This window comes from Microcebus murinus, chromosome 8 (assembly GCF_040939455.1).
Source record: "Microcebus murinus isolate Inina chromosome 8, M.murinus_Inina_mat1.0, whole genome shotgun sequence".
NCBI lineage: Eukaryota > Metazoa > Chordata > Mammalia > Primates > Cheirogaleidae > Microcebus > Microcebus murinus.
In genome coordinates this window covers 54,795,674-54,814,459 of record NC_134111.1, presented here as the reverse complement: position 1 = coordinate 54,814,459, position 18,786 = coordinate 54,795,674, and the positions used below count along the sequence as shown (strand labels likewise).

General features: G+C 39.9%; 1 protein-coding gene across 3 annotated transcripts in view; it reads left to right on the top strand.

Moving 5' to 3' along the window:
• The window catches only part of NFE2L2 (NFE2 like bZIP transcription factor 2), a 31,339-nt gene that overhangs the window by 10,480 nt on the left and 2,073 nt on the right, over window positions 1-18,786 (top strand). For 2 of the 3 annotated variants that reach the window (XM_012785893.2, XM_012785894.3), the window contains exons 2-4: window positions 16,932-17,198; window positions 17,866-17,955; window positions 18,564-18,752. In XM_012785893.2, coding sequence (XP_012641347.1) covers window positions 16,932-17,198; window positions 17,866-17,955; window positions 18,564-18,752 — 546 coding nt within the window. Of the gene's footprint in view, window positions 1-14,220; window positions 16,051-16,931; window positions 17,199-17,865; window positions 17,956-18,563; window positions 18,753-18,786 lie in introns of those variants that run through there. The other variant, XM_012785895.3, reaches the window with a different exon arrangement.

Below are 18,786 nucleotides of genomic sequence, written 5' to 3'. Positions count from 1 at the left end.
CCACATCCCTTCTTTTAATAGTTTGAAAATATTTCTTTTGTAGTAACTACCCCTAACTAACTTTGGCTGGGAAAAAAAAGGCAGAATGGTGGAGGGAAAGAAAACCTTTAACACTCTTGAGGGAGATGACCATGCTGAACATTTTTTTTTTTTTTTTTTGAGACAGAATCTCACTTTGTTGCCCAGGCTAGAGTGAGTGCCATGGCATCAGCCTAGCTCACAGCAACCTCAAACTCCTGGGCTCAAGCAATCCTTCTGCCTCAGTCTCCCAAGTAGCTGGGACTACAGGCATGCACCACCATGCCCGGCTAATTTTTTCTATATATCTTAGTTGGCCAATTAATTTCTTTCTATTTATAATAGAGACAGGGTCTCGCTCTTGCTCAGGCTGGTTTCGAACTCCTGACCTCGAGCAATCCACCCGCCTTGGCCTCCCAGAGAGCTAGGATTACAGGCGTGAGCCACCACGCCCGGCCAATGCTGAACATTTTTTACATTTAACTACCCTCTGTTGTCACCACACAAATGTCTGATGCATAAACAAGTTATGACCTCACCTTCTATTTTTTATATAGACCGAGAAGCCTAATACGTAAATGCTTCTCATGGTCATTTGACATCCACAACAGGAGTTGAATATATTAATATCCATCCTTGGGTTGTCGTTTATATTTTTAAGGAGCATTCACATGCTTTTTTTTTCATATGAAAAACACTTCTTCAAGGTCAGGTATTGTCTTGGCTTTTCCATTACAGGAGCAGCACCGTGAGGTTAGGTGGCGAAGACTCCGTTACCCTGAACAGCCCGTGCGCACAGAGGCCCCCGTTGGTATTTCGTGGCTTCCCCAGCCAGCGCGGTTTCCATTTCACCGCGCGGCCTCCTTGAGGAGGCCTAGGTTATTCTGAAGTGAGAGCCTGTGTCATTTAGTGCTAAGAGTTCTGGTCCTATAAGTAAACCTGAGTTGGATCTCCCTGTCACCATTTATCAGATGGGGGTGTTCAGGCAAAAGTACTTCACCTCTCTGCTTCTGTTTCCTTACTGCTAAATGGCAATGATAATACTACTATCCACATGGGGGACTGGGGTTTGAGTAAGATAATGGATACAAAAGCTAATAGTGTGGAGCACACACAGAGTACGTGATAAATGGTGACCATTATTGTTATTATTTAGACTGTGGCATACCTAGCTTTATCTGGATTTGGAATCGTGACACTGTGATCTTTCATTCTCAAATCTTAATGTGAAGGCTTACCAGGTAACCACTGTCCCTACACAGTTATTTAGTGGGTTCATTGGAAAGATTTATGTTAAGGAAAAGATTCCTGTATTGATTTTAAAAGAATGAAGTATGATCTATACACTAAGGATAATTTCTTTTTTAAGAAGTTCAGATTGCTGCCTGGCAATTGGCAAAAAGGGTGGGTACTGTGCATTTTCAGGGTTATGCACCTGAAAGCAGTTGAAATATAATTTCTGAACTCTGGGTTAATTTATAGTTTTAGTTGAAACAGATTGTGCCATCTCCTAAGGCCCCTTGTTTTTATCAGTTCTTTAGATGACCTTTGCAATAAACATGGTAATTGTTTGGAGGCTGGATCATAACATTGCTGAATAAAATCAAAATGACCCATTTAGTCATCATGAGCCCTCTTAGTAATTCAGACTCACACCAGCTCTTTCAGTTCTTTCAGGTAGCTTTTTACAAATAATTGCTAATAATAGAAATACTACCTAGTGTAGTTTGAAAGGTTTACCGTTCACAGTATATTCAGTGTGTAATTTGCAAAACAGAAGAGTTTGGTTCAGTAGAATTCACCGCTCAGGAGTATGGAGGACTCATGTTGTAGGCTCTTGTAGAGCTGCCCCGTCCAATAACATGGTCACATTTGACCTCTTGACTTTTGAGTGTTTGAGATATGGTTGGTGCAACTGAGGAATTGAATTTTTAATTTTGTTGAATTTTGATTTAAATTTAAGAACAGAAATAGTATAAAATAGTTTTCTTTTAAATATACCTTTGTTTTGGCAGGATTATATTTCATATAATCATGTTGAGAAAGATTTGTTATAGTGTGTGTTGAAAGTGTCACTTCTAATATCTAATTTTTAAAATTTTGGTTACAGATTAAAATATTTTTGGATATATTGGGTTGAATAAATATATTGTTAAAATTAAACTCACCTGTTTCTTTTTTTAAGGGAGGCTAGGCTACTAAAAATTTAAAATTACCTGTGTGGCTTGCATGTTCTTCCTCTTTGTTTTCTTTCCTTTTTTTTTTAGATTCAGGGTCATGCTCTGTTCGTAGTGGTGTGATCATAGCTCACTGCAGCCTTTAACTCCTGGGCTCAAGTGATATTCCCACCTTAGTCTCACAGGTGCGTACCACCACACCCAGCTAATTTTTTAATTTTTTGTAGAGACAGGGTCTTTCTATATTGCTCAGGCTGGTCTCGAACTTCTGGCCTCAAAGATACTTCTACCTCAGTTTCCCAAAGTGTTGGGATTTACAGACCTGATCCACCACGCCTGGCCTAGTGTGGTATTTCTATTAGGCAAGGATGCTTTACAGCAGTGATGCCCAACCTTTTTGGCATCAGGGACCAGTTTCATGGAAAACAATTTTTTTACTGGATTGGTTGGGTGGGAGAGGTGGTTTTTGGATGCTTTACACACATGACATTTATTGTGTAGTCAAAGCTCTCTGCTAATAATAATCTGCATTTGCAGCTGCTCCCCAGCACTCGCATCACTGCCTCAGCTCCACCTCAGATCAGGCATTTGATTCCCATAGGGAGCACACAGCCTAGATCCCTCGCATGCGCTCCTATGAGAATCTAATGCCTGAAAGGAGGTGGTGATACAAGTGATGGGGAGCAGCTGTAAATACAGATGAAGGTTTGCTAGCTCACCTCCTACTGTGTAGCTGTACCAGCCAGGGCCCCAGGGGTTGGGGACTGCAGTTTTAGAGCATCTTACAAGTAGCTAAAATTAGCCCATTTTTTGAAATTCAAAATTAGTTTTCAGACTTATATTAATATTTTGGACTTAATAGAATCAGAAGCATTTAGGGAAAGGATCTTAGGGGTCACCTAACCGAGTCCTGTCCTTTTGCAGATGAAACCGAGGCCAAAGGTTGCTATAAAATGATGTGACCTGTTTCCAGATGGTCACATTTGGATAGACCCAGTGTTCTTTAAGCCTTTGCTTTAGATCCTGGGTTTACTTGGCATTGAAAACATAGTAGACATCAGAACTGCAAAGAACTTAAACTTCTACCAGATCCAGACTGAAGAAAATGTCTTTAAAAAGCAATTACTGGGCCAGGGCAGTGGCTCATGCCTGTAATCCTAGCACTTTAGGAGGCCGAGGGAGGAGGATCCTTTGAGCCCAGGAGACCAGCCTGGGCAATAGCAAGACCCCATCTCTACAAAAAAAAAAAAACTTAGCCAGGTATGGTAGCATGTATCTGTAGTCCCAGCTACTCAGGAGGCTCAGGCAGGAGAATCACTTTAGCTCAGGAGTTTGAGGTTGCTGTGAGCTATGACGACACCACTCACTGCATTCTAGCCCCAGGAACAGAGCGAGACCCTGTCTCCAAAAAAAAAGCAAATATTTTAGGTGGTAATGAAAAAGAATTTTTGTGTCCTGCCTACCAGTGGGCAGTGTGATCGGTTACGTGTTTGACATGTATTTCATTTTATTTTATTTTATTTTCTACTAAGGAAATAGTCTTTCTGGGTTGACATGTATTTTTGTTGGGCGGTATAACAGTATGTTCATGGGGAATAGTATAAGGTAAAAATAATTCCCACACTTTGTATGAGCATTTACTTTGGAAAATTCCCTACAGCTGGTTTTCACATTTTAAGAAGTCTTTTTCCCAAAGCCAGAGATTTTAAACTAGACCCACAGCTTTTGTCCTTGAAGAAAAGACTCAGAGCTTGACTTCATGTGTTTATTATTTAGTTAAGGTTGTCTGAGATCATTTAAAAGTTTAGGCCTGTTTTATGGTATTGTTTTCTTACAAGTGTCGCGAGAAACTGATTTAAAGGAAGACACCACCACCAACTACAATGAACACCTTTAGAGCAAACCAGAATTTTAATTTTCTTTTTGAGGAGTATGAGGCAGGAAAGGGAGGCATTCCAATTTATTAAACAGCAGTTTGATTTATGGGTGTGTTCATCAGATTTGGAGGAGTGCTGCATCTGCCACTAATGCAGTGGATGAGCTGTGTGACCTTTGTCACTTAACCTTCAACTTGATTTCTTCATCCCACTGATCTTCACACTGAGTAGTGTGAGAATTAAATGACATAATGATGGAAGTGAAAGTGGTTTGTGCCCTTAAAACATGACAGCTGTAAGGGCTGGCATCTTCCAGGGCTTTCTCTTTCCAAAGAGTAGAGAACTATTTTCTTGGGTCCTACTTAGGTCTTGGGGAGCCCTTGGATGAGTCAGCCAGAAATGTGCGTTCAGTGGGTACGTGACCTTCGCTCCATGATTTGGGGGTACTCGGGCATCCACACTAATTTTGAGCCGCTTTTGCTCTAGGAGGTGTAACACTGGAGGGTAGGCAGCGGAGATGATCTGCCTGGAGATGAACTGGGAGGCTCTTATTCCTATGTGCTAAGCAGGGGAACAGTCCTAGAAGACCACACAGTATTCAGAGCTTGCTGGCAGGGGAAGGAAAGTCCTCTAAAGAAGAGTACAGGACACACACTGGGTGGTTTTCTAATAACAGTTTCATGGGCCCTGAATTTGGTAATAGGCTTGAATAACACATAATCGTTTTGTGAGGATCTGTTTTCCAAGTAATTCCTAATATTTAATGAGTTTTTAAGTAATAGACATTGTTATAGGAAAATCTAGCTTGAAATCTAAGTTGTGTTAGGTTGTCCAGCTGACTGCTTCTGGATTCTGCCCGGTCACGTGAGACCTAGGGCCGGTTGCCCTTTTAGCATCTCAGGCCTCAGGGTCCTCATTTATAAACCTGGGGATTGGATTGTGGCTCTAAAGATCACCATCAGCCCTCCTTAGCTGAGTGTTCTAAATGTATTAAATACTTTAATGGCCAAGAAACACTTGTTCCTAAATGACACAGGCTTAGAAAGATTGCTTTTTCCTGGTCTTTAAGGAGCCATAGATGGGTCAGCCTGGCTCAATTTGCTTTTTCTTTTGAAAGTCTACCTTGTCAATAAGAAAAGCTATGGTTGCTTATTTAGCCTGTTATGCTTGAGTTCCCCCATCGAGATTTTGACCAACTTCTGTCTTAAAACTGTGGGTACCCTGGCCTCCACATTTCTTGCCCCTTTCTTGCCTCTGCGAACTGTGCTGCCAGCTCCCAAGGCACAAACCAGGGTTAGCTTGGCTGGAGCATGGCTGGCCTTACATTGGTGGTCTTTTTAAAGAAATGCTGTTTGCTGGCCAACACTTCTGGGAGGCTGAAGTTTATATTCCTTTCTTTAGCCCCAGTTTTATTGTTAAAAGATAGTGGAAGGGCCCAAATTTGAAATGATTCTGGAATTAATATAGGAGACAAATGACTAATGTGTATTTGTTGAGTGGGTCCCCTATGCCAATATGATGCCGGATGTGAAGGACACAGGTGTGGGGAAATGGGCACTCCGCATTCATTGCCGCTGGGAGTGTAAAAGGCACAGCCTCTGTCAGGGCTATTTGGCAGTATCTGTCATAATTAAAAATACATATATACTCTTTGACCAAGCAACTCCACTTCTAAATATCCCACAGATATCCTCATGTTTAGGAAATGATTTATGTCTGAGGATATTCATTATAGTATTAATTCTAATAGCAAAAAGATTAGAAACAAAAGTCAAGGGGACTGATTAAATAATTATATTATCAAATAGCATATTATTAATGTATATCTGTGTAATGAAATACTGTCCAGTCATTTAAAATAATGAGACATCTCTATGCCCTGATGCAGAACCATCTCCAAAATGTATTAAATAGAGGTAAATAATTGTGGAACACTATGATTATATGCTACTTTGTGTGTCTAAATGTATGTATTTAATTGATTTATCTTCATAAGAAAACACAAAAAACCCTTGATACCAGTGGTTGCCTTGGAGGAGGGTAACTGGGAGGTTACTTTGGCAACTTTTATATTTTATACCATATACATGTGTTACCTATTAACATTTTTTAAAAGCCATTTTCATGCCCTAAAGGAGTTTATAATCTAGTCAGACCATTGTAAGAAAATCCCATAAGACACATAAAGTAGGGGGTAAACATTGGCTTTATGGGAAGATCGATTTCAGTGCTAAACTCTTCTGTGCAAGTAAGTTGGCCTGATTTGCCTCTAAGTCGTCTAGGTCGGGCAGGTCTGAGTGTCCAGAGGGCAAACTTGGAAGCCCTGGCTCTGCTACTTGCCGAACATGTGATTTGGGGCAGGTTTGCTTGATCCCCAAAGCCTCAATGCGTTCATCTAGAAATGAAGATCACAATACCTGGCTCACCTCCCTCATGCTGCTGTTGTGAAGCTCAAGTGAAAGACTGCCCATGAACACTGCTGTAAACCATCAAGTGCTCAAACACCAGCTGTAATAGAAGCTGTTAGGTACCTGTGAGGCCAGCAGGCCTAGAGCAAGAGATGCTAATTTAAAAAATTTAGGCAAGCGGGCGGCGAAAGCTCAGCCATGCTCCCTGCCTGGTTAAAAAATATATATAAATTTAAAAAATTAGAAAAATTAAAGTGAAGCAAGGATATATCTTTTCCCCTTTACTAAATAACTTAGCAAGAGTTGTAAAATTAGAAAAGTAGACCATAGGTAGTTTTAGAATCCTTTGACCTCTGACCTCATACAGATTATTTCACCCCCTAGACCTGTTTCCGTATTTGTAAAATGAAAGAGGCTGTCTGGGTAATTCCTCTGCTCCCTTGCAGTTGTAGCATGCCGTAACAACGTGGCATTACGGTAATTCCCATCTTGGCTGAGACAGATGACTCACATTGACCGAAAAGTTGAAATGAGAGGAGGAAACCTCTAGGAAGTCTCTTTGCGTGAGAGGAGTCCCTTGAGCTGGAGAATCTGAGCCTGGGGGATGGGGTGGGGGCTCGAGGGAAATCATTGTCACCACCGAGAAGGGAGACCACAAATGAATAAAGAAGAGTGAAGATGTGTTTATTTTTTGTGTTCTCACCACCTCTATAACTTCTTCACTTTCAAGTGCTCACTTGGGCAAGGCTTTTGGAAGGCAGGTTTAACCCTTGCGTACGGGTAGGATGTTCATACAGTCATGCCTCCTATGCTTTATGGCAGTTGTCACCTCCTCTGTGAGGTCTTTCTGTGCATATTTAATGGTACCTCCTCCATGTCACCTGGGCTTCTACATGCTTCTCATCACACTGTCTTATAACTAAGATTAGAGACTGCCTCTTACTCATCTCTGTATCCCTGGCACCTAGCACAGTTCCTGGCACCTGAGAGGTGATCTATACATAAGTATTAGATCGGTACATGGATTAATGATCCATTTAGGGTAATGTGTACACTGATCTTGGTCTTGCCCACCACCTTTATATCTATCATCATTCTGGTAGAATGATGTTTTAGCCATTAGTAACTTACTGTTATCAAGAAATATTTCACACTCAAGAAAGTCCACACTACAAAAACAGATTCCTGAAGTTGCACTAAAGTTTTAAAAAAAAAAAGAAAAAAAAAAAAGAAACAGATTCCTTGTTCTGTTTTAATAGGTTCTGTTGTTTAAAAAAAAAAAGCTAAGTGTTTATAGCCTTTATATAATATTATACATATATCTAAAATTCATACCCACCACCTAAGGTACACAAGGTCTCTGGCTGGTAGCAAAAAACAGCATTTAGTATTCAGCCCCCAAACCCAGGTGACTAACTGTCCTGATTCTTATTTTTAGCTAATTGCAGGTAGTTAAATCTGAAAAGGACTCCAAAGATTGAACTGATTTCTTTTTATAAGTGCCAGATCAGAAAGAGGATGAAGGATAACTTGGGGAGTTTGGAAGTGGCAGAAGTGTCTGTGCAGAGCCCTTGAGGTGTGGCGTGCTGGAGCACGCACACCCGCCCTCACGGGGGACTCCCCCGTAGGAAGAAGGTACACCAGGAAGGGCGGCAAAGCTGTTTGACCTCAAGGTGGATATCTGAGCCACCTGGTTAGTTCACACCTAGTTAATTCCATGTGGGCTAGGTAAAGTAGGTTAGAGAGTTGGATCCAATGTTCCTGAAGGTTCTGTTGTCAGTATTGGGATTGGGAGTGTTGGATCATTCTAATAGTAGAAAACCTAATCAAAAGGGTGAAATGGTCCTTTGACAGCGTTTAGAACTGAATACATACATGGCTTGTTCAGAAATGAGCAAGAGATTAGAAGAATATATCCTAAAGTTTGCTTGTCAAACCAAGCTATTCTGTCAGCAAAGTAGTCCTTTGACGCCTAGCTGCAGTATCCTGCTCAAATATAATCTACTGAAAAATAACTTTTGGAACACAGGTAGGAAGCCTCTCATGGAAAAGTCGGAACCATGTACTTTTTGTAGTAGGTGAGATCACCTCCCGTTTTGGAAATTGAGTGTCCTTTCTGATCCCTTTTTGACCTATGCGTGTGCCCTTCGAGAAAATCATCCAAGTTCTTGCTCTCTTCACTTTCCAGGTTGCTTTCTCTTTGCATCATGCTTTGCAGTTTACAGACTAGTATAATGGGTGAAAGTTCCAGTAAACCGGCTGGATCATATTTCTCAGATTGAGTCATTGCTGAGAAACTTGTTTGTGAACAGGAAGCAGGCCATGAAAATGTCTGTACATAGTAACTTACCAGGCTGAAGAAACTGGTGTGCTTTCTAGTAGAAAGATAAAATGATAGAAAGATGGTTCTATGGTCCAAGTAATGGTAAATTTGTGATCTACCGTTTTAACTTGTTGAATAACTTGCTTTTTAGTGTGTATTTGGGAATTTGTAAACTGTAAAAATCTGTAGTTGTTCAAAATTAGGGAAATAATCCTTAATAAGATTTTTCTAGAAGAAACCCTTGGGTTAGTGGTAACTATTTCTACCTTTCAAGTTTCTGCTGATGTATACATGTCACTAGGCCAATTATTTTTTTAAATGGTGCTGTAGAAATAAACCTGGCAACATTTATACTTGGCTTGGATCACTGTAAGGCCCCTTTCAACTCTAGCATTCTGTGATTCTGTATTTTTAATCACCTACTTTACAGTTATTATCACGACACAATTAAGAGTTAGTACATCAGTCCAGTAAAACTAAACGTACTTGAACATGGGCAAACCGTAAAGAACGCCGTATCATCTGCCTTATTTAGAATTCTCACTGATGAAACAACTGGCATTGCATTACCTATATTCTTGTAATTCAGCATGGAAAGAAACCATAGAGAAGTAACCAGATATTTATGAAATGTCATAGTTATCGGCAAGATGTATTTTAACACATTGACTACCACACTAGAAAAAATTTTTTTTACTTGGGGCCACGGGGTTTAATTACGAAAACAGAATAAAACTCAAAAACAGTGGTCCTTTATAATTTAACAAAAAATGTGTTATTTTTTATTGTTTTCTGTGCATGAGTTATATGCAACATGAAATATAGTTCTCTTGGCTCTGAAGGTGAAGAGATGTGTGAGTTACATATGCTTCACGAGGTTCTGGGCTCAAAACTAGTGTGAGTTAAATACAACTCACATGGCATTTAATGTGTTAAAAACACATCTGCTTGGTGTCATTTACTTTAGTAAGGAATTATGATTGCAAAGTAGAGCCTTGTAAATCAGGGAGATCTTTGTTGTAATTTTATCAATTCTTCAAAATTGAAGCCTGCTCTCAATTGTTTTTGTAGTGTCCTATAGTTCTTAATTGGTTTATATTCATCTAGATGGTAGGATATGATTCATAGTCCATCCGGTTTTGTTCAAAAATATTTGGGCAGCTTCTATGGAAAAAAACATTAAACCAGATTTAGCTTTTAGGTAAATAATACAATCCCCTGGACGTAATACGCAGAATGAAATGTATGAAAGAAAAATATAAGCAGATATAACTTAGATTCCAAATGCTAATAACTAATATTTGGATGAAGGACAGATCTCCTGGGAGTAAACTTTGAAATAAGATTTATTATTAATGGAAATACATGGTTTTATAAAGAAATAACTTAAGACATCTTAACCTTATTATAAAATTAGAAACAAGGATCAGTTTTCATTTTCTGTTTACAAAGTTAGTAATATGTACAATTTACTTTTTAACAGTTTATTGGTGAAATTTATCTTTAGAAGGAAACCTCCCACTACCTTTCTTTCACTTTCAGGGCAAAATAGAGGGTGGGAGAGGGAAGGAGCGAAAGGTAGAGGTGGGGAGGTGCAAGCATCATTTATACATTTGAGTGTGTAAAAGAAATTATTTTATTTTTCATTTCAAATACTTTTCCAAAGTCTCAGTGTATTGAATAGCTTTAATTTAGGACAGGGATCATATTATCTTTGCTTTTACCTTTTCTGATTTTTTTGGGATCATCTGAACATGATAAGTGCTGGTTTGTTTAAGGCACTAAAATTGGCTTGCAAACGACATATTTAGCATGGATTCTGTGCTGGAGGCCTTTCTTCTTTGTTTATCCTGGTACAAAGATGTTTGTTTTAAAGTGGTATGAGTTAATTGTCCAACTTCAGATTTCCCATAAAATGTGTAACAGATTACCCAGATGGCAAATGATGAAATATACATTTTAAACATGAATATTTCTGTTAGGCCAGATGGTGATATAACATGAATTGTCCAACATTTGTTTCTTATTAAATTGTCTTCTTTTGTCTAAGCCAAGCTAGCAACATAATTTGGAACACATTCAGGAATCACTAAAGGACAAGAGCAAGAAAATTCAGACACTAAATGGCAGATAGCATTTGTTCCACATGCCACGTGAAGGCTCACAGCCAGTGTTGCTTTGCTCTTGGGAAAAACCAGCTGTAAGGAAATACTTGTCGAAGTGCTACACAAACCATCCACCTCTTTCATCTGCCTCCCCAAACCCTACTTATTTGATATTTTGCACTGTGGCCTTCCTCCTAGGGGAACTTGCAGGGGTCAGGCAGCTGCACTTCCTCAAAGCCTTGCATTTATGTGCAGAAGAGCAGTTTTAGTTCTTCCTTACGTACTTCCCTTCCCTACTGTCCAGTGTCATGTTCTTGTTTGTTATGGGCTCCACCCGGACTATTTTTTCCTCTTCCATGATGTGTGAGCTTTGCAGAGAGTGGGTCGTTTGTGGAATCAGTCATGTGCCCAGTCACACGGCTCCTGAGAGGAAATGCTCAGGAAATGCTCGCTGCCTGTTAGGTTAGCACAGAACACAGCACGGAGTCTGCAGGCCTCCCCAACAGTGAGTCTTAGGTTAACAGACTTCTATTCTTTTTCAACATACAGCTTTGAATGTTTCATACAATGTCAAATCTCTGCAGGATTTTTCCTTCTGAAACGTGAAAATCTGAGTGACACAAGAGTATGGCATATTAAGGCCACAACAAGAAACCCATTGTTGCTGCATGCTAATCTTGATCAGAATGTGTTTTGGTGAATACAAAATAGTTGTTTAAAACTAAGCTCTTTTATTTTTTTAAAGCAGTTCTTTTCTTTTGGAGACCTCTCATAGCAAGAATAAATTCTACATCAATATAAACTTTAAAATACATAGGAAATAGTGAAGAAAATAAATTTAGAAAAAAGAAAACAAAACAAAAAAATACATAGGAAAACCTCTCAGAACACTTTGAAACCTGTTTTGGTCCTATTATTTGATCATCAGCTTAATTAAGAACAATTAGATGTTGCCATTTATTTTATTTTATTTTAGACAGAGTCTCACTCTGTAGCCCTGGCTAGCGTGCAGTGGCATCAGCCTAGCTCACAGCAACCTCAAACTCCTGGGCTCAAGCGATCCTCCTGCCTCAGCCTCCTGAGTAGCCTGGACTATAGGCATGCGCCACCATGCCCAGCTAATTTTTTCTATATATTTTAGTTGGCCAATTAACTTGTTTCTATTTTATTAGAGATGGGGTCTCGCTCTTGTTCAGGCTGATTTCGAACTCCAGATCTTTAGCCATCTGCCCACCTCATCCTCCCAGAGTGCTAGGATTATAGGCGTGAGCCACCGCACCCGGCTAGGTGTTGCCATTTAAAACACCATTTGGTGGCATTCCTGTTGGAGATAGTAAGGTAGGGCTGCAGAAGCTGCCCAGTCTCCCATGGTCCAGCAGTTTCAGATCAGATAATAAGAACAGGATGCTCAAGGGCTGATCCAAATAATGCTTCATGTTTTTCTTGTTTGTTTATAAGGATCCATCAAAGTGTCCTTCTCTGACCATGTTATGGGAAATTAAAAACAAAAACATACTGAATTGGCCGGGCGCTGTGGCTCACGCCTGTAATCCTAGCTCTTGGGAGGCCGAGGCGGGCGGATTGCTCAAGGTCAGGAGTTCGAAACCAGCCTGAGTAAGAGCGAGACCCCGTCTCTACTATAAACAGAAAGAAATTAATTGGCCAACTGATATATATATATATAAAAAAAAAAATTAGCCGGGCATAGTGGCGCATGCCTGTAGTCCCAGCTACTCGGGAGGCTGAGGCAGAAGGATCACTCGAGCCCAGGAGTTTGAGGTTGCTGTGAGCTAGGCTGACGCCACGGCACTCACTCTAGCCTGGACAACAAAGTGAGACTCTGTCTCAAAAAAAAAAAAAAAAAAAAAAAAAAAAAAAAAACATACTGAATTATTTTGGAGCTGTGCATTGAAGGATAGTCACAGCAGGAACTGAGTGGCAATTGAATGGGAGGTGGCTCACCCCTGTAATTCTAGCACTTTACGGGCCTGAGTTAGGAGGAGAGGTGGGAGGATCACTTGAGGCCAAGATTTCAAGACCAGCCTGAGCATCACAGTGGTCTTAGACCCTCTTTGCAAAAAATAGGAAAATTACCCAGGTGTAGCGGCATGTTCCTGTAGTCCTAGCTACTTGGGAGTCTGAGACAGGTGGATCACTAGAGCCCAGTAGTTTAAGGCTGCAGAGGACTATGATTGTGCCACTGCACTCTAGCCTAGGTGACAAAGTGAGAACCTGTCTCAAGGAAAAAGAAAGCATATGTAAAAGTGTATGTACCCACTGTATTACCATCATAGTCACCAACAGTAACAACAAAACCACTACCCATAACGTTCAATAAATCTCCATCTTCTAATTTGCTTCTTATTAAGGTGCCTTATAAATAATTCAGAATCTCTCTAAAATCAAAATCTTTTATTTATACCATGTTACACATGGCTGATAATCTATTTCAGACCACCCTGAGGAAGAACCAAGCAGCTTCATTGCCTCAATGAAGCTGTCCATGATTTTGAAAAAGGTTAATTAGCTTATTCTTTCTGTCTAGATAGTCCCAGTGTTATTTTAGGCTCCCACCAGTTAGGTCCATAACTTCATTATTATCATCCATGGCCTGGAGTCTGGTCTTCCCTATAGCAAGTAGTAGAGCCCATACTATACTAATATATCTAACAACATTACATGTCTTACATTTATAGAGAGATATTTTTCACATGTCTTTTATTTGATCTATCAACATCTGTATGTTTGGGTAGTATGGAATAATTAACCATTGTACAGCTAAAACTATCAGAACCTCTCAGACATTATCATCAGTGGGAAGGGAAAGGAGGAAAAATCAATCTCAATTCTTGGCATGATTGCCACTGATAATTTTAGAGTAAATTACATTAGAGATTGTCCTCCAGTTCACGGTGGGGGGGTGGTTCTAGGGGTACTTTGGAAGTCAGATTTGTGAGCAGATGTTTGCAAAACAAATTGCTTTGGTGCTGTTTCAGTTCTTGTGTGAAAAAGTCACAACAGATACTGTTTGTTTATTTGTTTGTTTAAGACAGGGTCTCACTCTTTTACCGGGGCAGAGTGCAGTGGAGTCATCATAGCTCACTGCAGTCTCAAACTCCTGGGCCCAAGTGATCCTGCTGCCTCATCCTCCTAAGTAGCTGGGACTGTGGTCGTGCACCACCAACCCAGCTGATATCTCTCTCTCTCTCTCTCTCTCTTTCTTTTTTTGTAGAGCCGGGCTCTTGCTCTCGCTCTTGCTCAGGCTATTCTTGAACTCTTGGCCTCAAGCAGTACTTCTGCCTTGGCCTTCCAGAGTGCTAGGATTACAGGCATGAGCCATTGCACCTGTCCTAGATAACTGGTTTTTATTCTGGGATCTCTTAACAAGGAGAAAGAAGCCCCAGGCCCAGGCATTCTGGGGTAATTTAGGCAGGGATGTGTCTTAAGTGGTCCCCAGGTACAGGGACATGTGTTTGGGTTTCTTTTATTGACCTTCTAAAGATCTCCACATCAGTTCTTGAGGGGGGGCAGGAACAAGTACTGCCTATTTTACAGAGAGAAACTAGAGTTCAGTTAAGATTGCAGGATCATCCTTTAATTTTGAACATTTCCTTAATATCTTGGTCAGATAGCTCTAATTTGAAAGTCTATGCTGCCATATCTAGATTCACTGAAAAATGGCCCAACCTAATCAGAATTTTAAAGTAGTTTCTCTACACCTGAGACCTTTCTCTTTCACGTAATGACCTTTGGGTAAGCATGTCCATTAAAATGGAAACAAATGATTTTCATGCTTATTTTAGTGGGGAACCCCCAGAGAAGATAGCTGTGCATGACTGAATGATCTGTGGTTGCTGTTTTGTTGCTCTTGGCCAGGAAATCGATCCAGGTGCCATGTGCTTTTGTAAACTGGCCACTTCACACCACTAAGATGTTAAGGCAACACCTCAGATGTTGGTGTCTGAGGGGGGGCGGGTGTCCTGGAACCAATCCCCCTCAAATACCAGGGGATAACGGTAGTACAACAGATTTTTATATCCTACCCAATTTAGGAACCAGTAGCTAATGATTAGATTTTGTGTGTAGACTAGAGATCCAAAAAGCATAAACCCCCAGTAAAGCTGCTGGGTTTGTATCCTTGTTCAGCTACTTTCTAGTAGTGTATCTTCTTCCTAAACCTCAGTATTCCTACCTCTAAAATAGGGACATTTTATTTTTATAAGTTTGAGCATTAGTTTGTATATGTAAAGTACTTAGAACGGTGCCTGGCATATAGAAAGCCATTAATACACATATTGGCTTTCAAACAATTAGGTATGCCCCAGCAAGTTCAGAGAGTTGCAGGTGCTGCTTTAACTATACCTACTTCGTATGTTTTACACTATATATTGTTCAAGGGTAGAATAAGGATGAACTCATGAGCAGGGTTTCTTTACATTTAAGATTCCAACACTAACCTTTAGTCAAGCGTAGAGGTTGCCTGTGCCATCCAGCCAGCTGTGCTGGCTCCAGGCTGGGTGGCCTCCTCTTTTGGGTAAAAAAGTAGGAGGACTCCTCAACTGAAACCACTACCATGTTGTTTGTCCTTGGGAGGCTGAAAGTAGTGGAGCCCTAGATCTTCCAAATGTGATGTCTGTGCATACTGTATCCACTGGCCTTCAGGCCCCTGCTTGCATTCCCCCCATGTCTTGGTTTTCCCAGTCTCAATTTCATTTTATTTTCAGTATAATTTGTCAAACGGAGACTGATTTAAATTTCCTGTTCAGATTCTTCCAAAAACTAAAGTTGAAAGTCAGAAAAATAACTTTCAGCACATGTTTGGTTAGGAAAATCTGGGTATGGTTCCTAAGCCTGGCTGGGTCATGTAAATTCTATCCCCATGTGTCTTTTACTAAATCAAATCCATTCTCTCTTGGGAAGATTTCTTGCTGTATTTTAAAACATGCCTTCAATCCTTCCCTGGAATGATGTTTTTGTTTTGTTTTTTTTACAGAGGGTTACTGATGATTTCTCAAGAAGGGACCTGGTGGGGTACTCTATCCCTTTCCCAACTCTTTGGTAGGCAATAGACAACCCTTCTCTTCCCCAACTTGTTCATGCCTCAGGAACTAAAACTCAAGTCAGAAGAAAAGTATTTAATAGGTGAGCCACAGAGACAAGAATAGCAACAAATGATGGTGAGCAGATAATCCAGTGTAGGAAAGATCAAAAGAGTGGTGAGGCTGGGCTCAGTACGTCATGCCTATTCTCCCAATACTTTGGGAGGCCTGGAGTTTAAGGCTAGCCTAGGCAATATAGTGAGAACCAATCTCTACAAAAAAGATTTTTTAAAAAATTAGCCAGGCCTGGTGGTGGGCACCTGTAGTCCCAACTACTCGGGATGCTGAGTCAGGAGGATTGCTTGAGCCCAAGAGTTCAAAGCTGCAGCGAGCTGTGATCATGCTGCACTGCACTCCACTCTGGGTGACAGAGCAAGACTCTATTTAAAAAAAAGAATAGTGACATTTCACAACTGCTAGATTGATAGTTTAACTTGGGGGGAGGGTTCCCTCTAAAAACTGGATATTTGCTGAGCAAATTTAATGAAAATTCCATGTATTCAATAATGTTTTCCAAACTCCATTTCTAGTAAGAAGTCAGTGGCTTGAAGTGCTTGCTCTAATTTCTATATTCCATTAAACAACTGTGGAATTTCTTTTAATTCAAACACATTAATGTGCAGCATTTATAACTTTGCCCTTTAGTGACCTCTACCATCACCCAATCATTAATGATCCAAGTTGTAAGTCATTAGAATGGATGGCTGTGTTTGTAGGTTGTTTGTTGTTCTTAATGAATAGATTCATTGAATGGAATTAACTGTGCTCTTCTAGAACATTAGATCTGTTTTCTCATTCAGATTTTGTCATCTCCCCACTCTTCACCATGAAGGATGGCAGAAAGTGAATTAATTTATGTGGTATCTGCCATTTAAAACCAGTTTAACGGTGGTCTCTCTCCTTCCCTTTTTGTTTTAAACATAGGACATGGATTTGATTGACATACTTTGGAGGCAGGATATAGATCTTGGGGTAAGTCGAGAAGTATTTGATTTCAGTCAGCGACGGAAGGAGTATGAGCTGGAAAAACAGAAAAAACTTGAACAAGAAAGACAAGAACAACTCCAAAAGGAGCAAGAGAAAGCCTTTTTCGCTCAGTTACAACTAGATGAAGAGACAGGTGAATTCCTCCCAATTCAGCCAGCCCAACACATCCAGTCAGAAACCAGTGGATCTGCCAACTATTCCCAGGTACAGAGTGCTCAGTTCTTGGGAAAGTGTATGGTTGTGTTTTAGGGAATATTGACCCAGGGATTAAAATATCTAGATTTGAGTTGCAGCTTTGGCTTTCACTATGTGTTTTACTTACCTTGTCAAGTCTACTTCCCAACCTCAGCCTCCTGATGAGTTCAATACCTGACCTACTTACCTGGGAGTTATCATAAGGATTGGGAGGATATAAATTACATGAAAGAGCTTTGCAAACTATAGAAACATCCTGTAAGGATCAAACAGCAGCAAAAGCAGTGGCGGCAGTGGCACTAGGACTAGGGATTGCTATGGTCTGTGGCAGGCACTGTTTTGAAAACTTAACATACAGTGACTGATTCTTAATACAACTACTCTATGGATTAAGTACCATTATCCCCATTTTATCTACAGACGAGCAGTTGAAGCTCTCAAAGATTAAATAATTTTCCCAGATCACTCAAAAAATTGTGGGAGCTAAGATTTGAACCCAGGTAGTAAGTAGTCTGGTTTGAGACCATGTACCAAATTCATTTCTAAAATAAGAGAAATATTAACTAGATTAACTAGATTTTTTAAACATTTTACAAACATAAATAATGAGTCTTTAGCTTAGCAATGGAACATTTAACAAATTTTTTCTTCCTTTATGTCTTTCTCTTTTATCCAGGTTGCCCACATTCCCAAACCAGATGCTTTGTACTTCGATGACTGCATGCAGCTTTTGGCAGAGACATTCCCATTTGTAGATGACAATGAGGTATAAAACATTTGATTAACAGCAAAACTACATCAAACATATCCTATATAAGTCCCTTTAATGTGTCTCCATTTAAAAGAAAATTTAAAAACTTAGGAAATTTTTTATCAAGGAAACCTTGGCCTGTAGATAACTTTACAATTAAAAAAAGGACCCTCATACAATACAAAATCAAACCCCTTTACTTTTGTATAGCCAGAAACATGGATCAGCATAACCATGGAAACCAATAATTCATTATAGGTATCTAAAATTGTTGGGGGGGGTTAAAGAGCAAGACTTGTTCAATTAACAATTTTAATAAATCTGATGTATTTGAAGCACTATACTAGATAAATAAATTAAATCCTAAAAGTTGTCATTTTGAAGTTATTTACCTTCAAATGCATAGGATAAAACAGTTAAGCCAGAAAAGAGTAAACTTAGAGTCAGTTGGTTGGAAAAAAAAGATTTGTTTCATTGTATACAAATAGGGGCCATAATGGTCAATACGCAGAGAAATATAGAACAGTAGCTGACTGCACTTTAAAATGTGTTATGGGGCCTTAGAGCTCACTCATCCACTGTTGGTAGCAGACTCATATGGATAAATGCCTTGTCAATTTCAGGTTTCTTCGGCTACGTTTCAGTCACTTGTTCCTGATATTCCCGGCCACATCGAGAGCCCAGTCTTCACTGCTTCTAATCAGACTCAGTCATCTGAAACATCTGTTGCTCAGATAGCCGTGGATTTAGACAATATGCAGCAAGACATTGAGCAAGTTTGGGAGGAACTATTATCCATTCCAGAATTACAGGTAACTAAGATCTAATGTAATACTGAAGCTGCTA